Source organism: Heterocephalus glaber, unplaced genomic scaffold, assembly GCF_053883595.1.
Source record: "Heterocephalus glaber isolate CG9 unplaced genomic scaffold, H.glaber_assembly_v1.0 deba00001463, whole genome shotgun sequence".
In the NCBI taxonomy this organism is placed as follows: Eukaryota; Metazoa; Chordata; class Mammalia; order Rodentia; family Bathyergidae; genus Heterocephalus; species Heterocephalus glaber.
This window is the reverse complement of record NW_028258310.1, coordinates 1,113,257-1,137,519: the sequence shown is the minus strand read 5'-3', so window position 1 is coordinate 1,137,519 and position 24,263 is coordinate 1,113,257. Positions and strand designations below refer to the sequence as shown.

At 39.4% G+C, this 24,263-nt stretch overlaps 1 protein-coding gene and 1 pseudogene across 5 annotated transcripts in view; one reads left to right on the top strand and one right to left on the bottom strand.

Moving 5' to 3' along the window:
* The first annotated feature begins 13,083 nt into the window (after positions 1–13,083).
* LOC147826633 (uncharacterized protein C17orf114 pseudogene) lies at positions 13,084–13,328 on the top strand (annotated as a pseudogene).
* A 494-nt stretch (positions 13,329–13,822) lies between these two features.
* Snx24 (sorting nexin 24) overlaps positions 13,823–24,263 on the bottom strand; it is a 196,279-nt gene continuing 185,838 nt past the window's right edge. For 4 of the 5 annotated variants that reach the window (XM_013075756.3, XM_087180517.1, XM_013075757.3 and 1 more), the window contains 3 exons: positions 19,907–19,971; positions 15,216–15,279; positions 13,823–14,640 (listed from right to left, as the gene is read on the bottom strand). In XM_013075756.3, coding sequence (XP_012931210.1) covers positions 14,607–14,640; positions 15,216–15,279; positions 19,907–19,971 — 163 coding nt within the window. In that variant the 3' untranslated portion in view covers positions 13,823–14,606. Of the gene's footprint in view, positions 15,280–19,906; positions 19,972–24,263 lie in introns of all 5 variants that reach the window. The other variant, XM_004854482.3, reaches the window with a different exon arrangement.

Genomic DNA, 24,263 nt, shown 5'->3' with positions numbered 1-24,263 from the left:
GACCCTTGGCCTGGTGAAGTCTTTCATTAACTCATTTGGTATTTATTTATCAAGGGCAGGATAGAGCTACAAATAGTATCAGCTCTTGTGCTTCCAGGAAAGCAGACAGACCATTCAAACACATCACATAAAACATGAACCTGTAACAGAACATCAGGTAGTAAGGAGTCTGTGAGGAAAAGTAGACCAGGAAAAGCAGAGAGCAAATGAAGTGTGGCCAGGACAAGCTTCTGAGTGGGGACTGAAGGGAGTGAGAGATCAGTAATCCTTGAAGATACATGGAGAAGAAAGGCAAAGAGAACAGGAGCAGTGGCCCTCAACGAAGGGCAGGCAGGAGGTGCACAGAGCTGGGTGGGTGGAAGAGGCAGGAGTGTCCACTGGGCCCGCAGGCCTTTCCCTCACCTTGTTCACAGGGACCAGCTCAGGCCTGAGTTTTTGACCTCAGTCATGCTAATGAGCCTCAACTGTGGGACTTCTGCTGGAATTACTGAGAAAGAGCAGCTGTCTTTCTGCAAGAGGATGTAAAGGAGATGGGTTAAGAATGAAATCACCAAAGAAGGAAGCTGGTATAGAAGAGAAAAACGATGGACTCCTGAAGACACCATTTAGCCCCTCTATCTGGAGGTGTCTAGTCAGTGTACTCCTAGTTTTTCACTACACAAGCTGATCCAGCTCCTTTGATGCTTAAGCCAGAGCAAATTGATTTCCTTTGACTTGCAACCTAAAGTCTTTTATCTAATACAGCAATATTGAAAATGTTTTATGTATAAAGATGTGAGGGGTAGAATTTTGATAGCAAGATAACAGAAGCAACCTGAATCCCATAAAGGTTTTAGGGCATACATCTTATCATAGAGCAGTATACACTCATTAAGATTAACATTACAAAACTTAGAGTAACATGAGAAAATGTCCATTTTAAACAAAAAGTAGAAATTCTGTGTACAGCAGGACTGCAGTTATGTAAATACAGTCTCAAAGGAAATGTAACAAAATGTAGATTCACACAAAGGCAATGCAAATGGTGGATCTTGTTACTCTTTAATATGTTACACTTTTTACAGGCTCTCAATTTTTGTAGGGTGCATTTTATTTTTGTAATTAGAAGACAAATTTTAAATAAAGGCAACACAGGAAGACATTGGAGACAAATGACTTCATACAGAAGTGCCTTCAGTCTCCTATGTCAGAAAGCACAATAGGTGTCGTGTGCCACCCCCTCCACAAGGACATGCACCTTCCACCACATTGGCTATCTATGATTTAATAAATATGTCTCCAGAGACAGCAAAATTAACTCATTTTAGAAGTGCTAAAATTCTGAGGCCACTGGTGCACAGGTGGCCAATTATGTCTGATGCCAGATGACCGACGAGCTAATGCAACCCCTGCTAGAAGGAATTTGTTTCTTATACACTGAATGTCAGGCCTCAGACTGAAACGTTAGCAAATTGATGACTATCAAAGTGGGGAATGTTGCTCTTTATAGTCTTAATTTTTTTTCTGCAAAATCTTTCAAAATAAGCAATTCACTGTTTTGCAGATCATGTTACAAAAAGAACTAGCTGTGGGCTAGAATGGAATCAGGAAAAATACCATCACCAAGCCCACATTATTACAATTTAGTCTTAAATCATTTTAAAAAACAATTTAAAACATTTTGGCATCCTTAGCCATAATATATTTTATTCTCTTACAAGTGCTAGTTGGCAATTTTCTGGATCATCAACTGAGAATTCAATAAAATTTATTCTTGGGTCAGAATAGTGACACTTTTGGAATTATCAATTACTTCATTTGAGATGAAGTTTTAGATTTTGAACAAAACTCACCATGTTATTTCAGTTCAGCCGTTTTGAGTTACATAAAGACAAAAACATGGCGAGGATTTTATAGCAGGAAAGGATTTGTCTTTGTTTTTTAACATTCTTATAATTCAGACAGCTGAAGAAATCTTTGATCTACAAGGCTTGGAAATTCAAAGACCCGTCAAGGCACTTTTTTTTCAAATTAAAGAGAATAAAAACAGTATTTGTAGTGGAAAATTGTGATGCTATTAAGTACATAACAGCTTTTATGTAAGTCTGTAGTTCATCTTGTGGATTTAAGAGTTTGGCCAAGAGTGAGTTTTAGGTGTGATATAGCCTACTCCAGGACTTGCTAGTTTTCCTGATATATTGGAGTGGTGGAAAAACAGCTGGCATTAATGCAGAATTATAGCCACTCATCACAGGAATTGTGTCAGAAGAATAAAAGGTCTATGTGACAAGAGACAAAACAAAATGCATTCAAAAATCCAGTAATGGAATTTTTGTCCCGCCTCTAGTTAAAGCAGAATGTTAGGGAGTCACAGATTTGGAGGACTCAACATATCCAAAACCCTTCTTTACCTACTTTGAAGTTTTACTAACTTTGCAGAGTGCAAAAGACTTTCTTCCTGCAGCACCCTGGACCTTTACGACTTTGGTCCCCTTCTGTCTTACTAGTAAATCTTATACCTTTTTACCTGGGTAGATATCTCTCTTTGCAAACTTGAACCTTTTTCTTTCAGCTGGTCTCAAAAGATGGATCTCCTGATAGTCATACCAGGAGCCACAGTGACCACCATGACTGGCCAGCCTGGAGTGGAGAAACTGAAACCTCAGTTTAACCCTATTGGCCTTAACATAGAGCTGTCTTATAAGACTTGGGGACTCCTGGACTGGCTCCGTGCCTGGTTCCAGCTGCCCTCTACCTGGGGTCCCTTGTACTCTGTGTGGCCCCTGTGGAGGCCAGCACTAGAAGCTGCCTCATCCCCAGGCCCAAATCTCACTGCCTGGGCAACTCCTTGTCCTCCTCGCAATGGGCGCTCCTCTAGGGCAAGGAGTAGACTTTGTTCCTACTCTTATCACCACATCATGTTTTACACCTAACTGATCCTCAGTATGTTCAGAATCAGTGGCCAGAAAGAATACATCAAGATTTATACTATGAGGTATTATAATCTCTCCTGACCCGAAAGATTGGCAAATGTATTTGTCTTTCAACTGTTTCTACTATTTTTCAAAGGTTTTTTTTTTTTTTTTAAACAAACCTTCCATTTATTTTTCAAGTTGAGGTTTGAAGGGCTTGATAGAAGTAGCTTGGCAAAAGAGAAGGGAATGGCCAAGGGTGAGAGCAGCCTGGCGCTGCAATAGGATGCACTTTGACAACGTTCATTTGTTTGCTCTCCGTGCTTTTTTCCTGACTACAGAGCATGTTCCTGAACCCAGGGAACTGGGCAAAAAGCTGGCAAGGTTCAACACAAATCTATCATGATAGTAAAAATCTAGGCCCGTTTCCTCATGCTGGTGGGTCAGTATTGTTCTAGTTTTGCTTGCAGGTGGCTGCAGACATCCTAGTAAATGGGGAATCAGTGTGTCTGAACTGGAGGAAGGGATAGCCCTAGGAGGATTTCACCAAGTACCTGGTGCTCTCTGAAGACACGTCCCCACCATCTACTCTCAGCCCCTGAATACATAGCACCGATGTTCACAGGGTTGTTCAGGCCAGAACTCATCCTGACTTCTTTCTGCCTTCCCTTTATCTCTCACACTCAAGTCCATCTGGAAGCTCACAGGTAGGCGCGTGAGACACTGTGAGTATCGGCACCTCATCCTGTCTACACCTGCCTGACACCAGGTCATGACTACCTAGATTATGCAAGTGGTCCCCAGCAGTCTGCTGCACACCTGGCAGCAGTCCTTTCCTCACAAGCAGCCTCCCTGATCTTTGTAAAAATCAATCAGATCAACTGTGATACATTACTTGAAATTGCATATTATTTGCTAATGCCTGTGAGCTGGTTAGGTTTTTAAAACTTATGCCTAATAAATACATACATATTAGAAAATAGATCATAGCCCTCTGGTTCAAAAAATCCATCTGTGGCTTCCCATTGCACATTGGCTTTGAGCCAAACTTGTGAACACTACCTCATGAAGAGGGTGCTGGGGTCTGATTCCTGCCCGTCTCACCAACCTGAACCACTCCCCACCTTTCACACTTTCAGATTTTTTTCAGGACCTGGATGAAAGTTGTCTTCTGATTCAGGGCTTTGGAACCTGCCAATGTCACTGCAGCATCCTTTCTCTTCCTTCCCTGGCCAGTTCCTCCACCATCCTGAAGTGGTCAATTTCAGGGTCACTACCTCAGAGAAGTTTCCTCATCTGCCCAAATCTAAATCATCTCCCTTGTATCTAAGTGGACTCTTTCAGTTCTCCTCCATAACACTTGAGACATTTATATTACAAACTGGGAATTCATCCAGCCAGTATCACATTCTTCTGTAAGTTCTAGAATGACAAGGATTCTAGTTTACTCAGGAGCAAATTTAGTGAGATAGCAAGGATTTAGAAAGACATGACATTATCTTCTGTGGATGAGGAAAAATTACCATGATAACCAGGTACAAAAGTTTATGTGATGATAAGTGCATAATATTGCTTTTACCAATTTAAAATATTTATTGGACTACATACTTATAAAGGGAACAATACAAGAGGAAGAGATAACAATTATAAATATAAATGCACCAAATAGCAGTGCATCCAGCTGTATAAAACAAATATTAACTGACATGAAAAATCATATAAGCACTAACACAGTTGTAATGGGAGACCTCAATACTCCACTGTCACAAATAGATCAACTAGACAAAAAAATCAACAATGATAGATCTCAACCAAACTTTTGAACAAATGGACTTAGTAGATGTCTACAGAATGTTCCACCCCACAACATCAGAATGCACATTCTTTTCAGGCTGCACACAGGATGTTCTCCAAAATAGATTGCATCCTACCTCACAGAACATGCTTAAGTACATGCAAAGAAATTGAAATTATACCGTGCATATTATCAGACCACAGTGCAATGAAATTGGAAATCAGTGCCAAAAGAAACCACAAGAACTTCATAAACACATGGAAATTAAATAACACCCTCCTAAACAACCAGTGGGTCACAGATGAAATTAATAAATCAGATGGTTTCTACAGTTAAATGATAATGACAATACAACATACTGGAATTCTGGGGATACAATGAAAGCAGTCCTATGAGGGAAATTTATAGCAATGAATACCTGTATCAGGAAAACAGCAGGCTCAAATGAACAAACTAATGTTGAACCTCAAGCTTCTAGAAAAAGAAAAGCAAGTCAAGCCCAAAGCTCATACGAGGGAGAGAATTACAAAAATCAGCAGAAAATGCAATGGAGACTCAATGCTGCTATTTTTCAAAGTCTTTAATGAAATTGAAAGGGAAGAAATACTCCCAAATTCAATCCTGGAAGCATGCATTACCCTGATACCAAAAACAGAAGGATCCAACCAAAAAAGAGAACTACAGGCCAATCTTCCTAATGAACATAGATACAAAAATCCTCAATAAAATACTGGCAAACAGAATGCAGCAAGTCATCAAGAAGGTCATACACTATGACCAAGTAGGATTTATCCTAGGGATGCAGGGATGGTTCAACATACATAAATCAATAAATACAATACAGTATATTAACAGAGCCAAGGACAAAAACCATATGATCATCTCAATAGACGCAGAAAAAGTGTTTGACAAGGTCCAACACTCATTCATGATAAAAACTCTAGAGAAAATCGGTATGGATGGTCTTTACCTCAATCTCATAAAAGCCATCTATAACAAACCAACAGCTAACATCATACTAAATGGACAAAAAATGAAAGCTTTCACTCTAAAATCAGGAATAAGACAAGGATGTCCTCTCTTATTCAATACAGTTATGGAATAATTAGCCAGAGCAATTAGACAAGATAAAGAAATAAAAGGAATAGGGATAGGAAAGGAAGAAGTTAAACTATCATTATTTGCAGATGACATGATACTCTGAAAAGAAGACCCCAAAAACTCCACTGAAAGACTTTTAGATTTCATAACCAAATTCAGTAGCGTAGCTGGATACAAAGTCAACACTCAAAAATTAATACTTTCCTGTACATGAATGAATAACTCACTGAGAGAGAAATTAGGGAAACAACACCTTTCACAATAACATCCCCCCCCCAAAAAAAACCCTAGGAATCAATCTAAGAACCCTAACCCTAAGCCTAAAAGACCTTTACATTGCAAACTACAGTACTCTGAAAAAGGAGATCAAAAAGGATACCAGAAAATGGAAAGATATACCTTGTTCTTGGATAGGAAGAACCAATATAGTGAAAATGGCTATACTTCCAAAATTGTTATACAGATTTAATGCAATCCCAATCAAAATTCCAACAGAATATCTCACAGAATTAGAAAAAACAATCTTAAAATTCATTTGGAAGTAGGAGAGACCTAGAATAGGAAAAGCAATTCTTGGTGGGCTGGGACCACCATTTAGCTCACTTGGTGAGCTAAATGGGACCATTTACCTCAGTGGCACTGCATCTGCTTCACAAGGACACATCTTTCATCATGAACTAAACTAAAAATCAAAATGGATCTAAGATTTAAATATTAAAACAAAAAAATATTAAAACAGAAATACTAAATCTGCTGGAAGATAGAATAGGTAGAATGCTTGAGGACACAGGAGTAGGCAAAGACTTCATGAACAAAACCCAGACTTCATGGGAAATACTACAAAGAATGAACAATTGGGACCTTATCTTATTGAAAAGCTTTTGCACAGTAAGAGAAACCACCAACAGAGTGAAGAGACAACCCACAGAGTGGGAAAATTTTTTTACCAGCTATTCATCAGACAAAAGACTACTCTTTAGAATATATAAAGAACTCAGAAAAATTAGATCCTCCCCCAAATTTAAAGACCCAATCCAAAAGTGGGCATCTGAAATGAATAGACATTTCTCAGATGAAGAAGTAGAAATGGCAAATAAATACATGAAAAAAAATGTTCAACATCACTGGTCATTTGAGAAATGGAAATTAAAACAATGCTGAGATTCCATCTCACTCCAGAAATAATGGCTGTTATCAAGAAATTAACGAATAACAAATGCTGGAGGATCTTTGGGGTAAAGGAACCCTTCTTCACTGTTGGTGGGATTTCCACCATTGTGGAAATCAGTGTGGAGATTTCTCAAAAAACTAAAACTAGAGATTCTTTTTGACCCAGCTATTCTCTTTCTTGGTATCTTCCCAAAAGAATTAAAAGCATCATACTACAGCGATATATGCACACCCATGTTCATAGCAACACAATTTGTAATAGCTAATTGATAAAGATGTGATTTTTATACAATGGAGTACTACTCTGTGGTAAAGAAGGGTGAGCTTCAGACATTTACAGCTAAATGGATGGACCTTGAGACCACACTCTTAAGTGAAATAAATTGGATACACATGTTTAAATACATCATTTCTCTGGTGTGAAAAATCGGAAGTGGAAATAAGGACTAAAAGGTATAGATATTGGGAAATGGGACAAAAATGTTCAAATGGGAAGGGGAACAAGGAAAGAGAGAGGGAGAAAGGAAAGAAGGGGACAAGAAAAAGAAATAGAAAGAAAACATGGAAATAAACTCTTTGTACATAGGGAGGGAGGGTTCATGGGGGGATGAGAAAAAAAGGCTAGATGTATCATGTACAGGTGCAAATTCCCTGCGATGATTATGTATGCCTAAAATGTACCAATAAATATTTTTTCTAGAAAAAAAGAAAAAAATATCTATTGGGTAGGAAGATTTTAATAAGGCTGAGATTTTGGTATTTACAAATGAGTTAATTTCCTAGTGACAATGACTTTATAGTTAGTGAGAGGTTGTCCTTATTTGGGGGTGAACTGTCAAGAAATCTCCAACTTACTTTCATGCAGCTCAGCAATCAAAGCAAACAAACATCACAGATAAAGAGGACAAAATGTGAAAGATTTAAAAAGTTTTATTAGTGCATGTTTGCACTACATAAAATTGTTGAATCTAAGAAATTGTTATTTGTGTTTACCTGTACGATTCTTTCAATTCTGTATGTTTGAAATTTAGGTCGCTGGGAGAAATGGTTTTAACAACATTGTGGCAGGGGTATTCCATAAATGAAAGTAGAAAATGAAAAAAGATACTTCACTGGTTTTGTCCAATCATCCTGATACCCACTCAGACTCTTGTGATAAAGGTCTTTGTAGTAGCCGCCTCGCAGTTCTGTTTTGTGCCTGCTCCTCCTAGAATTTTTTTTAAATTAAAAAACATTTAAAACTTTAAAAAATGAGATGTGAAAATGATCTGATATGCCCCGGGAATGGGGTTGTCAAACTTGGTAGTGCCTCAGAATCACCTGGGTGGCTGGTCTGAGTGTCCCGATCTGAGTCTGGGGTGGCAGGGGAGCAGGAATTTGTGTTTCTGAGGAACATCTGGGTGATGCTTATTTTCTGGCCCAGGAACTGTGCTTCAAATGCCACTGCCCAGGGTGTCACGACGCCGCAGGATGTAATCTTCCAACTGGCTCATTCACTTGGAGAGACTTACAGGCATTTATTTCAGAGAGAAAAGTTGGCACATTCAGGGAACGAAAAGGCTACCATTATCAACAAAAGGTATACCAACGAACTTGGAGAGGGTGGCAGGAGTTACATTTTGCTCAAAGTGGGAATGGAAAGTACTGGATGGTGAGCAAGTAACATGATCTGAGGGGCATTTTAAAGATCACTCTGGCTTTTGGGTCAAGAATAGATTGTAGTAAAAAATGGAAGCAGAGAGAGCAGGAAGCGGGTGCTGCTAGCATAGAGTGTGGTTTAATCAAGGGAGGCAAAATATTTTGTATTCAATCAGCTAGTGCATAAATGTGAGCAACTATTATACTACCTTCTTCCGATTTGCATATTTACATCTCATTAAGACTGCACATAAATCCAGACAATTCTAATGTGACGCTGTCTGGGAAGTAGATTAGCTTGAGCTCTGCAGATGAAAAGTTCAGATCCCAATGCCCTTTATGAACTGGTGGCTTTGGTCAAGCTATTTCACCACCCTGGTTTTGCTTTTCTTATTATAAAGTGCAGTAATAACACACCTCATTCAAAATGCTGTGAGGCTTTGATGATACAGTTGTGAATAGGAGCTAGCCCAGGGCCTTTGGGCCCCACTTGGTGCTCAATCATGTTAGCCACTTTTTTTTTTTGGTACCGGGGATCAAACTCGGGTCCTTGCACTTGCACAGCAGGTGGTGAAACCAGAGCTAAATCCCCAGCCCAATGAGCTACTTTTTATTACCGTGAATCTCTGATCTTCAGCTTCTTCTCTAATGCACTGGGCACTACACTCAGCCTCATAGTGTAATTAATGGGATAAAGTATATAAAACCCTGGCCGGACACATGTGACACCCAGGAGACGCTCAGTATGTAAATTATGGAGTATCTCATCTAGGCACACCTTCGATGTCACTGAGATTGCCACTACACTTGAGGGCAGAAAATGGTCCACAATTTAGGTCAGATTTACAATCATACTCTTAGGGAGCAAATTTTTTTCTCTAGTAAATGACGTGTACTGCTATGGCTTTGGATGTATTACCCTCCTCAGGCAAAAGGAAATGCCACTTGCCTTTGTAGTACGAAGTCTGTCCATGTGCATCTGCAGGATGGAAACAAAACTGCAGGCGTGTTAGTTTGGAGTTAGTGGCTGCTACTTTCCTGAGTTTCCATGGCTGTATTTAAAATCTATAATTATCATCAAGGACAAAAACAAAACAAAGCCAAGATGATGATGATGACTTCCCAGGGGAGTAGACAGATTGAAGTTTTTATCCAATTCAGTAAAATAAAGACACTCCCTAGCAAATGGCTGAAAATTCAAGAAAAACAAGGACCATGTCTCTGTTCTTTAGACCACTACCACAGTGCCTTAATCCAATGAAGGAGTGCAAATGAGTCTTGCTGAGTGGCTGGGCGAATATGTGACTTGCCCATTGTGTACAGTCCGTTCCTGTGGCCATGGGTAATATCCTGACTGAAGAGGGGTTTTTTTGGTAGTGGATGCTGAGGCAGTTACAAGTCAATAAATGAATCAGTCTGGTGCAGTAGAGGATGCCTGTAGTTCTAGCACTTGGGAGGCTGAGGGAGGATCACTTGAGCCCGAGAGGTAGAGATCAGCCTGGGCAACACAGCAAGACACCATTTCAAAAGAAAGAAAGCAAGAAAGAGTCAGAAAAACAGAGACAGGGGGCAGGGGGAGGGAGGGAGGAAGGAGGAAAGAAAGAGACTCTCCATCAGGCCATCAGACTGTCAAGGTATTGGAATCAACCCAGCCGTGTTTCTAACTACCCAAGACAAGCCCCAGCCCAGATTATTGATTGAGAACCCTAACTGATTCGGAGGCACAGCTCTAACTTAGAACTATTATTTCACAGTCTTCAAAGTTGCTAGGGAAATGAGATTAGCAACTGGCAGATGTGCCAAAACTCCTACAGTCAGAGCTGAAAGCACTGGTTACTACACCCCACTCACTGAGCCTGCACCCACTCAAAACCCTTTTTGAAGTCACTTTTACTGAGGTAAAATATACATGACTGACATTGGTCATTTTAGCCATGTTTTAGCACACAGAACCTCAAGCACATTCACAGCAGTGGGCAACCATCGCCATTATCTCTGGAACTTTGCCATCTTCTTCACCCAAGACCCACGAACCAACCCTCCATCTTTCCCCTTTCCCAGCCCCTGGCAAAACCATTCCATTTTCTATCTCTGTAAGTTTGACTTCTCTCGGCAACCCACATAAATGTAATCATACAGTACTTGGCCTTTTGTGACTGGCCTATCTTACTTAACATGTCTTCCAGGTTCACCCATGTTGCTTCCTTCTGTCCATTCTCCATTGATTGACATTGAGTTGTTTCTATACTTCAGCTTCTGTGAATAAGGCTGCTATGAACACAGATGTACAAATGTCAGTCTGAGCTCCTTTCACTTCTTTTGGGTGTGCATCCAGAAGTGGAATTACTGGATCACATGATAATGCTATTTTTTGCTTTCTGAAGAATCATCATGCTGTTTTCCAGGGGCTGCATCTATTTACATTTCCCCCGGACATTCAGGGTTCTAATTTCTCCATATCCTTGTTGACATTTGCTATTTTCTGCTTTTTTAATAGTAACCATCCTCAGAAGTATACCAGAATCTTTCTTACCACAGCACATTAGGGAGCCACTCTCAAGTGATTGAAGTTAACAAAAAGATGAAAGCCATTTGTTGTTTCTGAAATGTGATTATTCCTCCAAATTGTGATTATGAGATTTCTACACTAGCTGACATGAGTTTGTTTCTGCAGGATTTCCCAAGCAGCAATGGTTGTAGTATTACTCAACATGCGCTCGTGGCTGATTCTGTGAAACAGGAGGACACCAAGAGGAAGGACACAGGTGGCCAGAGACTGGATGGACAAGAGAGAGCTCAGCCTAAACAGCGCTGGAGATGGCTCATGCAAAACACCAAGTCCAAAACTATTCAAGCCAGGAGGTGGGCTGACAATAATAATAAATGATAAGTCTTTTTCTTTTCTTTCTTCTGGTTTCTTCTCTCTACTTCTCTATTGCCTATGAATCCTGCTTTGAATAAACTAGTTTTCTGTTACTCTCCCAAGGGCAGATTCCAAGCACGACTCGGGGATGCCTTTCACCCTGTATTCCATGTGAATGACGCTGGCCAGACTTGTGCATGCACTGTCTGTGGAGCAGCTTTGGGCAACTACCCCCTAAGAAACTCACAAGAAGATACTAGAAATAATGTAAATGTGTGCTTACACATCTGTCAGCCAGAGTTTTTAATAAAAGTTTTTATAGTTTGACTTTAGATTTATGAAATTAATAAAATATGTGATTTATAGTCATTTACATGTACACACAAAATTATTGTCTGTGGCATTTTTTATAATAGAAAATAGAAACAAATATCCATTAGTATGGGACTAGTCACATATATTGTAGCAGATCTATGCAACTGTGAAGAGGAAAGCACTTAATGTACTATATGGAAAGATTGCCCAAATGTATCATTAAATGGAAATAGGTTTAAAAAAATGAGTATTGTATGCTGCTGTGTTTGTAAAAGAGGGATACATGGAACATGTGCATGTTAAATGCATATTTGCTTGCACATGGCTGAAACAGCCTTCAGAGTGCTACACACATAAACTAAGTACAGCACTGCCTGTGGGAGAGGATCTGGATACATGAGAAACAGAAGAATCTTTTTTATGTACCTTTTTATGTTTTTCGTTAAATTTTCAACCATGGAACTATATTCTATCATCTTTCCAGTGTTCCTTCCTGAGCTGTGACAAGAAGGCTATCAGCTCCTTCCCAGACTCTTGCAGTGGGGTATGGGCGCAAGCTTCTGTAGCTGATGCACAAGAGGTGCTCAAAAGACACAGTGAATGTTTACACATCTACAGAACTGAGTAGAAGACACAATGCTGTTAATCTTCCTTGCCGAGAACACACTTATCCCATTGTGCTTGGCAATGTGTTTTTTACTGTAATACATTTTTAAAAATTTAAACATTTGCCATATTTTTCGATGACACCTTGTACTTTGATGAGAAGTGGAGGTGAGTGAATATAGCTTCTTGCTGCTTTGGGTGGTGGTTGCTGGAGGCAGCAAGACCATGGTGTGGGCGGCAGCTATGGCACTGGTGTGGCTGCTGAACACTTTGTCTCAGTGCCCAGCGGCTGGCTTCCTGGGTGCTCCTTTGAGGCAGTTACAGCAACCCAGTTCTTCTTGCTCCCCTTGCTGTTCCCCGGTCTGCACGGTGCTGTTTAGCAGCTTCTGACTCACTGAGTTCCTGTGTAAGGCACAGGCTGGGGCTCCCTGGCAGGTTATGTGGACCTCTAAGGCTTTCTGAAGAGCAGTTCCCTCCTCTTGTCCTTCCGATGGGCATTGTAAGCATTCAGCTTTGAATACACAGCCCTTTATGCTTAAAAGACCTCCAGTGGTTTCTAGTTCCTGCAAGGATCCCAACTGATTAAATTATACGCTAAAAACTTAAATATAAAAGCGTAATATTTTCCACACTGGGAGGGGGCTTAGAAACCACATTCTTCCTGGGTCCCTCTAGGCCACTCCCAGCATTCCAGTTTTCTCGAGATGGGTTTGAAGGGGACCTGGTGTTTCCTGTGGTGTGGGTGCCTGGGGGACTGAAAGAACAGGCAAGAATCCTGCTGCCCCTCCAGATCCCAGCCCAGCTATGGTCCCCGACGCGGCTGAGAGAGGGCTTCCTTCCCGGGAAGGCGAGCGGGGGGGCGGGGGTTGCCTACTTCAGCAGGAAAGCTCGACTCTCTTTCTGCCACCAGCTGCACAATGTAGCATCAGTCAATGACTCCACCATTTGAAGGTGACAACTAAGTCTACGGCCATACCACTCTGAACACGACCAGTTTCGTCTGAAGGCAACAACTGGGAATACTCGGCAATCTTCCTTCACCCCATTTCTCAGTGGCCCAACTGTCCAGCTTCCTCAGGCCTGTCATGACTTTCTCATTAAATTTGTTCAGAATTGCCGAAAACAAAAAACAAAAAACTTAATATAAAAATGAAAGTCATTGCTAAGAAAGTACTTTAGTTCTCAAAAAAGATTTCTTGAGCAGTGTTCCATGCTTGGTTGTTACTTATTTTAAAATTCTTATCCTAGTAAATCATTGAATATTTAATGAGTATCTGTTAGCTTAATAATGGATGAATTAAAAAATAGATGAGTTAATGTAACACCCTGTCAGGTCAGAAGTAAATGTCTATGTGAAGATGTGAGTTTTATGTTTGTGTGCATATGTGAAAAGGGAGACACAACCCTTATTTCCATTAAATTTCGAGAAGACAACTTCCAATATTTCTTGTTGCCTGTTTTTATTTAACTCAAAATAGCAAGTAACATAAAAACATTTCAAAAATATTGCTAATGGTTGAATATTGTCATTTTTGGTTGAGAACACCTCATTACTCAGTTCTTATTTCCAACATGTAGTGACATAATCTATCACAAAACATAATCTTTAAGTTTGCAGCAGCCTTTAAACCTGTATATTCAGATTGTAATAAAAAATGACTTAGTTATTAGTTACAATTTTAAATATTTTTCTCCCACACAGAAACTTGTTAAAACTAGTAACCATAAACAGGCTATTAATTAGTATTCGATGAAATGCCCACATATAGCACATACATATAGGTAGTATATATGCTTTTATCCTTTACTACCCAAAATAACTAATGTTGCTACGATGTTCAGTGGAGTTATATACACATTTAAACTTCATTAAATCAAACATGAGGTCAGTGAAAAGGAAAACAGTGCGACACGCTGCAGCCCCTGGCCCTCCTCAGAGAGTGAGGTCCTTGCAAGGTCCATCTGCTTTCTTCCATTGTGGTCAGCTCACACCTGCCTGTCACCAGCGACCATCTTGCAGGGCTAAGTGTGATTCTAGTGTTTGAAAGGATGTGCTCTTTATACAAAATGGCCTCTAAAAACACCAGCAATGTCACTTGGTCTTCAAAGAAACCCTCCTGGCTCCAACATGAGAGGAAAGTCTTGATGGGGTGATGTACAGGCTTCTAGCCCAGTGCCTTTCCAAGGCTAGGGTCTTCCTAATGCCCATTTCATCTTATTGCTGACGTCAGAGGCTAACCCCAAGGTGTGACACAACTTCACTGTAATGCAAATCATGATTTTAAATGCCACAGTATTGTCAATATAATGTAACTTCCAGTTTGGTTTCTTACTTGCACTTAGCAGTGCTTCTGGGTTACACTTCTGGTTGCCAGTACTTTAGAATGTACCATCACTGGCTGAGAAAATCTCATGTACAAAGATCAGTGTGTGAAGAGATTTGAACAAAAAAGTGAGCCAAGTTGATCAGCCTAGTATAATTCAGGATATGGTTTTCCATTAGAAAATGGTGCAGTGAAGCAGAGAGTACCTTCGCTGTGTTACAGTTGGTACTCCCAGGAATCTACCATGGCCTCTTCCTCATGGGTTTCCAAGTTGGCAGCAATGTTCTACTTAAACACTTGGCTTTAACCTGATCATCGCCCTGGTTCAGTTTCTATTTTTAAAAGCACCATTCTAATGGAAATGTCCCTGCCCTGAATTAAGCTGGGACTGAATTTTACCACTAGCTACAGCTGTTATGTCATAGAGTTTAGGTTAATTTGGTAGATTTCGATTTCCTTGACTACGACTTTGAAACCTGCTTCAGCTTCTTTGAGCCATGTAGGGTTTCTACCTGGGCTGCAGATGAGGGTAAAATATCCCGCGGAGCACTCCTTCAATAACCACATCTGGAAAATCTGAAAAACAAAAGGAAAACTGATTCTCTTTTGTGCATCAATAAAATATAATTGCATTCAGCAGAATTTAATGAGCTAAGGCCTCCGTAAGTGAGGAATCCGCACCGCCGTGCAGTTTGCCTTGTTCACGACATGCCATCACTCATGCTGCTGCAGCCAAGAGCTGCTCTTGCTACCACCAGGCACTACAGGAATGCATGGCCAGATTTGTAGCTTATCGATTGAAGGGATGTTCTAATGGTTAATACTGCTAGGCCCCAGCTCTTTATCTGAATGTTTTCTCACATGGAAGATGGATTACACTGGCAATTCAATTTCTAACAAAATCTCAATATACTTGAAGGAATTCCAAGATTTCTACTGGGAATACTTCGCAGCAGTTTTTCCATTGTGGTTTACAGCAGTGCTTAGTTCAAAGTTGTCTTGCGTGTACTTGTTCTATTACACTGGCTTCCAGAGGGCGGAAAGATGGGGGTCTGTCTTCCTAACTTTAAAGGGCAAATTTCCAACAAAAGCCATCCTGTCAAATTTGAAAAATCAGCTGCTTTTGTGTAGGAGACACAAAGGGAAACCAGAGGTGCACAGTATGTTGTGCCACATGCCAGTTATCAGAACAGGTAAAATATGAATGGATTGCTTGAATGAGAACCAATTTGTCTCATGGTTCAGCTGTTTGTTCTAAATGTCAATCTGTACATAATTATACCCAGGAACTATGCTAAAGCTGAGCACTTTAAATAAGTATAGTTATTATACAAGGAAATTCAGTAATCTTATATTTTATAGAAAAGAAATAATGTTTATTAATCCATCCTCTATAAAGTACCTACTATGTAAAAACCATGTCCGAGGGTATTAGGCCTCACTGAGGAAGGTAGGGAGGCTGCCGGGAGGACAAGCTGAGGTGGGGCGCTAACAGGAAGGCAGAGGGCACCCTGGTGGGCACAGAGTCCTAAGTGGGAGCTCTGTGGCAAGGAGGAGGCAGGAGGAGGCGGGGGCAGGGGAGGGGAAACCAAGTCACACCTGGGTTAGAACCAGCCGGAAGTTTGGCTTTACTTGAAATATACTGAGAAGTTGTTGAGGGATTTTAAGCAGAGTGAGACAGGAAAAGATTGTGTTTTAAAAAGCTAACCCTGGCTGCCACTCCAAGAATGGACTGAAGCACATCTGAAGCAAACACAAGAGCACTTCAGTTACCAGGCTGCTCGAGGATAGTGTGGTGTTGCATGCAGAAAAGAGGGTGGGTTCTGAGGATGGATTTGATGCAAACAGTGAGCAAAGGGGAGGAAGAAGGCAAGGGAGCCTCTGCCTTGCACAACCACAGGGTGATGGCGGAATGAGAGGGAACCAGATGATAATTCAGCTTTGGACTTGTGTAGTTTGAGGTCCCCTGAGACTCACCAAATGAGAAGTCAAGTAAGTAAACACAGTGACAAGTTTACCTCAACAAATATTTAGTAAAAGGCCACTGTGTTCCCGAGAACTACTTAATAGCTTTATGACTGTGAGTTTTTTAACTTCTCTGTGCCCTCTTTTCTTCAATTGCAAGGTGGACTTCCTAACAATACCTACTTTATACTGATGAGGGAAACCAGGTTCAGAGGCCTGGGCTTGGCATACAGGAAGTACCAGATATGATTAGGTATCAAGTACTTCTTTATTGTAAATATAAGTGATAGTCTTGGGCTATGCTATAGAACCCACATGCTAGCTATTTTTTATTCTGAAACAGTCCTGCTACGTCATTATATTGCCCAGCTTTGGCTTAAACTTGCGACTTCTGTGCCTCAGCCTCCTGGAGTGCTGCAATTATAGGCATGGCATTCATCTCTGGCTATCTAGTTTGTCTGCCACGCCTGGCCTTCCCTCCATTTTACACTTTGGATTTTGGCTTCATGGCATGCCTGATTTAATACAAGGTCCATTACTGCTGGAATTACTCAGAACACTGTCCTTGTTCTTGTTTACCCTGAGAGATGATGAGAAAGAATATGATTTAGGGTATACGTTTTATTGGTTTTAATCTTTTAATGAATGTTTATTGCAAACCAGAAAAAAGAGTAAACAGGTGAAGGAGGGGCTCTCGAAAGCTCCATTAGAGGGGGCGTTGGCAAAAGCTTCTGGAGCTGCATCATTCGGCATAAGGCCTGGGAACTGAGAAAGACAACTATGTGTGCAGACCAGAACATTCAAGGAGAAGCAGCAGCAGGTGTTGTGTGAGGGAAAGGTGGTTGGCACGTGAATCCCAGAAAGAATTCAACGGTGGTGGGCCCAACTGTGTGAGATCTTAGTAGAAACATACGTTGGGGCATACCACAGGAACCTCATACTAGGTGGAAATACTCTTCATGCCTCAGCTTTGGATATGGGGTGTGCAAGACCATGAGCAAGGAGGAGATTATTAAAACAGTGGAGTGAGAGGGTCTATACAGCCTTCAGGTGAGCTGCTCAGGACGGAAATGGCAAAGCCACCGGAGATGGGTTAGAGGAGGGGAATGCGGCCAACACGTCTAATGCTGATGAGAGGGTAAAGAAGATGAAGAACAAATCCATCCAGAGGGCTCGGCCACGTAAGAGGCCATGGAGAACCTTTCAAAGAGTTCTTTTGAATTTCCCAGAAAAATCAAAACTAAGGTCAAAAGTACATGGTTTTCAATCTGGTAAGAGGGACAAAAAGTCTTTGGCCCCTGATGTTAAAAGCTAAAAGGATGTTTCATTGTTAATATTTTATAAGAAGATAATATTTAAATGTCAGAACTTTAAAGGTAGATACTCCTCTGACTTTGTAGGGATCAGTGTATCTATGAAAATATCTCCATATTCAGTATTCTCTGGAATAATAACCTCAGCATCTTGCTAAGAGACCCAACACAAAAATGTGATATAAGTGAAGTTTCTCTTTAAGTTAAGTGCTAAATGTTTGCAAGAATAGATCATTAGGATAAAATTTCTAAGACAACAAAAATTTGATTTATGAATCTGGGCTGGCTAAAATTCCAAGAAAACAGATGTGGTGACTGCCCCTCTCATACCTGGTTCCGTCTATCTACCAACTCATCATTTCCATTACTCTCCTAGGGGAACCCTACATTTTGCAATTCTTCGTCCACGTGCCCATGCTATCATCAATGCGTACTTCTTACTCTTTCTAGCTCCACATGTTTTCCCTGATTTTTTTTTCCCCAGAAGGCTCCTCCAGTTCTTGGCTGTCAAGCCAGTTATGTGGTGGCATTTGGTGGGAGCTGCTTATTAAGCTGGATGAAGTAGAGTGAAGAGTCATAAAATATCTCCCCTCTTCCATTAAGTACCTTGGGTATTCTTGTCAACAGTAATCATTCCATTCTCTGTATTTCTGCAGGAATTTTGGTCAAGTGCATGAAATATCTGAATAAATAACATCCTGAAAAAGTACTTATAGAGCCATTTGTAAAAGATAATAATATTTTACAAAACTGTCTACTTAATCTAGACTAGGTTATATTATGAATATTTTATAAATATAGTATTGTAGCATATATATATATATATATATATATATATATATGCATTAATCATGGGAAGCAAGTGCTTAAGAGAGGCAACTCTTCCTCACTGAAAAGACTTCACAGGAGGAACAGTATGGACTTTACAGAAAGGCCGCTTGCCTGGCCAGGTACCGGGACAGCCACTCAGAAGAATGGGGCTGTCCTGGCCACTCTTCTTTCAGCTGATAGCTATGGGGTGATCCAAGTGTGAGCGCCTTTGCTACAGACAACAGTTCCCCTTCTCTTGATGGTGACAGAAATTTGCTGTCAGAAACAAGGCACAGTTTAAATGAATCATTCGTCTATTGCCATCTAGTTGGTATGCTATTTAGTGACTCTCAGAAACAATGGCTGAAAATTACTTTCTGCAAAAACCACAGGAGAACTCAGGCAACAAGAGGTCCATGAGCAATCAAATCAAGTCAAGGACCTCTCAGAGTCCTAATTTTTTCACTTGACCAATGATTCTATCTGCCCTGCCTATTTCAAAGAGTTGTTAAGAAACTGAGATAATGTCTGAGGATGTACTCAGAGAGAGCTGCCCAAGACAGCACTCTGAAAGGGACTCTGAGGGACCAGAACTTTTTTTCGAACAGAGAAAGGAAACAAGGCTAACATACTAAGTTATACTTAAATAAATTAACTATATTTAAAATATGCAACCTTAAAAATACATATATACTTGGTTGTCAAAGATGCTACAATCTAAACGAAAATGGAGATACAACTGCAATATATATTTTGAGAAAAAACATGTTTCAGAAGGACTAGAGCCTTAAATTTGAAGCCTGGCATCTGGATAAAAACAAACAACAGCCCAAATAACACCACCAAAAAATTAGGCAATAAATACCTTCCTATCTTACTGCTTCTTACTCTAATTCAAAATGGCCTGGTAAGAGAGAAAGAAAAATTACATTTCCTGCTGAAAGGCTGGCCCCAATTAAAACTCTAAATGTCTCTTACACTGAGAGCACTGGTTTATTGGCAGATTATTAAGCCTTGGACCAATGTCACTCTGTTAGACCTGTATTAAAAACGTGGTTTATGTGGTACAGGGTCAGATCAGTAAAGAGCTGTTAGCAGATGACAGGTTTGATTACCGTTGGCTGCAGGCAAGACGTATGGATCCCTGAGGAACAGCAGCACTGGCTGGTGGGACAGTTTGCTAGAAAGGTCAAGAATAAGCATGTCAGCATCAGGGGACAACAGTAAACAGAAAACACTACAAACTAGCTTTGAGGGGATCAAACTGCTGGGTGGGGTTGTCTTGAGGTTTATGTATCTCACAGTGCGGGGGGAAAACAGCAAACACAAGGAACACACCAGCACCACACTCATCTTCTGAATGTTTCTTTGTGGAGTCTGAAGCAGATATGCAATCTATACAACACACCATGGCTGAAAAGTCCTTTCTTCAAAGTTTCATAATATGATCATAAAACAGGGCTCCTATTATATAAGACAATGTGGGGCTCCCTTTCCATCACTCCTAATTATAACTGCTTACTCCTGCAGCTCCCTGTCAAACATTCACAATCTTAAAACCAATTTTCTACAAAAGTTTTCCATTAAGTTTATTGGTACATTTTTGGTATAAAATACAGTTACATTTATCATTCGGATCATGTACCTGTACATGACGTATCTTGGTTCTTATTTTTTCCCCATTCCCCTGCCCTCCCTTCACCCCCTCCACCTTTCCCTATTTACAAAGACTTTCTTTCCATTTTTTTCCTTTTCTCATATTTTTTCTTTTCCCTTCTTTCCTTCCCTCTACTCCTCCCACTTCCCCTGCTCCTTTAGATTTTTTCTTCCTATTATGCAATATCAATTATACATTTTTAAAAATTATAATATCGAGATTTAGAGGACATTACCACAGATTTTACAGAATTTAAAAGGATCTAGAAAACATATTACAAAAATATTTTTTGAAATATATTTGACAACTTCTATGAAGTACCTTGGAAGACAAATTAATGAAACTGACTCTGGAAGAAATATAAAATTTGAATAGCACCTATTAAAGAAACTATATTCCTAGCTTGAAAACCTAGCTATATGACAACAACAGGTTCATATATATTTTAACTGATGAGTTATATCAAACATTTAAAGCAGAAAAAAGAAGGAAGACTTCGCCCCTCATTTTAGGAAATCAACATTGTGCTAATCCTAAAACTGAATAAAGATAATAGAAGAAAAAAGTATGAACATAGATAAAAATTTGTTTAACAAAACAAACAATTAGAAGCCAGATCTGGCAGTATGTAGAAAGTGGTTGTGTTTTTTTTGTTTTTTTGCTTAAATTCTTCTATTGGTACATTTTAGGTATACAATACGTTTACATTTATCATTGGGTGCTTGTTCCTGTACATGATGTATCTTGGTTCTTATTTTTTCCCCATTACCTGTGCGCCCTTCACCCCTCCACCCTTCCCTATTGAAAGTGGTTTTATTATAGGGATGGCAGTGTTGGTTCAGCATTGGAAGATCCACCCCCAAAGGTCATCATTTTAACAGAGGAAAGGAAAAAGCCACATGATCCTGTCAGTAGTAGCAGAAAAAGTAATGGACTAAATTCTACAGCTGTTCATGGTAAAAGCTATCAAGAGACTAGAAGTAGAACAGAACGTTCTCAACAGAGAAGCCATGTACTCCATACTTCCAGCAAAAACGCCTTATATGAATGGAGAAGATACAATGTTTTCTCCCTAAGCTGGGGAACAAGGGCAGCTATACCTACTCTTCATCTGTCCATTAAACTTTGAAACATAGACCCAAATCAAAATAGTCTGGCAATAAAATGACACAATTAGGATAGGATTGGCAAGGTGGAAGTAAAATCTTTATATGTAGATGAAATGATCATCTAAGAAATCTCTAGGAGCCAGTAGAACTTGTATGTGAATTTAATAGGATTAGAAAACACAAGGTATATATAAAAATTCAGGTCTATGTATATTTGCTGTAAATGAAGAATTGGATATTGAAAGTTAAAAGTTATGTAGGAGTACAAAGGACCTGGAAAAGTAAAAAGAAAAAAATAACAGTGTTGGAAGACATTTATTACCCAATTTAAGACCTCCTCTAAAGGTACAGTAATCAAAGGAATGTTGGTGTAAGGAAAGACATATAGATCAATGGAATAAAACAGAGAATCTAGAAATAGAACCATACATATATGATCTACTGATTTTTGAAAGATTATTTAACATTAACATTTTATAGAACATAAACTCAACAAGAGCAGAGGAAAAGATAATGTTTTCAACAAATGATACTAGAACACCTGGTATCCGTATGTAAAAAATTAACCTCAACCCTTTATTTCCATAGATAAAAATAACTTGAAAGGATCTATGAACTTAAATATGAAAGCCTAAAACTATAAAACTTTAAGAAGAAATTATAAGGGAAAATGTTCATGAATTTAGAGTAGGCAAGAATTTCCTAGGATACAAAAAACATGATGTATAAAAGAAAAAGTTGATAAATGAGATTCCATCAAAATTTAGAACTTTAAAAGACATCATTAAGAAAATGAAAAGTAGTCCTTAACCAGAACATATTTATAATACATATAATCTATGGCCAGAATATATAAAGAACTCTTACAGCTCATTAATAGACAGCCCAATTAAAAAGTAGACACAAGAAGATGATAAATAGCCAGTAAAGCACAAGGAAAGGTGTGCAACACTAGAATCAGAAAAATACTAACCAGTACAATAACAAGACTGAATTATACACTCATTAGGGAAATGAAGTAAAAAGTTTTAAAAGAACAAATGTCAGCTTAGGTGTGAACCAGTTAGAACTTTCTAATACTGCTAATGTGAATGTAAAATGATAAAACCATTTTGGAAAACAATATAGAAATTTCTTGTATTACTGTTAAGAGCCAATAGTTCTGTTCTTAAGTTTTTACTTAAGAGAAATGAAAACACATGTTCCAATAGATTTGTACATACAGGTTGACTGTCCCTTATCTGAAATTCTTGGGACCAGAAGTGTTTCAGATTTTGGTTTGAAATCCACTTGATCTGCAAAGAGGATAGCTACTTCTGCTTTTTTTCGGGTTCCTGTCACATGGACTATTGTTTTCCACCCTTTAACTTTCAGTCTATGAGTTTCTTTTTGAATTAAGTGTGTCTCTTGTACGCAGCATATTGTTGAATCTTGCTTCTTGACACATTCTGCCAGTCTATTTCTTTTGACTGGTGAATTGAGACCATTAACATTGATGGTTATAACTGATACCTATTGACTTATCATTGTCATGACTTTTTCTTTTTGTTGGATTCTCCCCCTTTGTGTTTAATTTCTTGCGCCTGATGGATTCATGCTTCTGGGCTTCCTGGGGTTATGATCCTCATTGTCTTTTCCTAGGACATTGTCTAAAATTTTTTGGAGTGTTCGTTTGGTATTCATGTAGCTCCTGAGGTGCTCTTTGTCATGAAAGTATCTTATTTCTCCATCAATTTTGAAAGATAGTTTTGCAGGGTACATCAGTCTGGGTTGGAGACTGTTTTCCTTTAGGGCTTGAAATACATCACTCCAAGCTCTTCTAGCTTTGAGGGTTTGTGTCAAGAAGTCTGCTGTGATTCTGATGGGCTTTCCTTTGTAAGTGATTTGTTAGTTTTCTCTCACTCCTTGTAAAATTTTGTTCTTCTGTTGGGTTTCTGGAATCTTAACAATTATATGCCTATGTGTAGATTTTTTTTTGATCATGGCTAGTTGGAGTCCTATATACCTCCCTTATCTGTATGTCAAGTTGTTTTCTCCTCCTTGGGAAGTTTTCTGTCATCAGTTCTGTGAACAGTTTTTTTATGTCATCTGCACTCTCTCCTCTTTCTTCATTGACTCCAATCAGTCTTCTGTTATTATTTGCATTGTCTAGCAGCTGCTGGATTGATTTCTCGCAGTCCCTTACTTTTCTTTTCCTGGGCACTAATTGCAATCTGATCTTCTATATCTGAAATTCTGTCCTCTCATTGGCTCATTCAGCTGCGTAAACTTTCAATGGAGTTTTTAATCTCCTGGAAATCTGTTTGCATCTGTTTTATGGATTCCATTTGTTTCTTATGTTGGGATTCCATCATGTTCCTCAGCTCCTCTATTTTTTTATCTGTATCCACTCTAGATTTTTTAATCATGTCTTGCTCTATGGGCACAATCTCTGCTGTTATCTGAGAAATTATTTCTGATTTCATTTTTCCCAGATCCTCTTTTGTTGCCAGTTCAGGGAGTCCAGGTGGTTGAGTATCAGATTATTTCATCTCATTTCCCTTTGGGGTTGCCTTAAGTGATTTGGAAGTTTGATTTTGAGACTTTTTTATGTGTCTTCTCATTTCAACAGATGCAGCCTGCTGTGCCTCTGTTGAGACAACTTTTTGCTCACTTAGTGGTCTTCAATCCTCAGCAAGCCACCTGCTGCTCACCAGTACACAAATT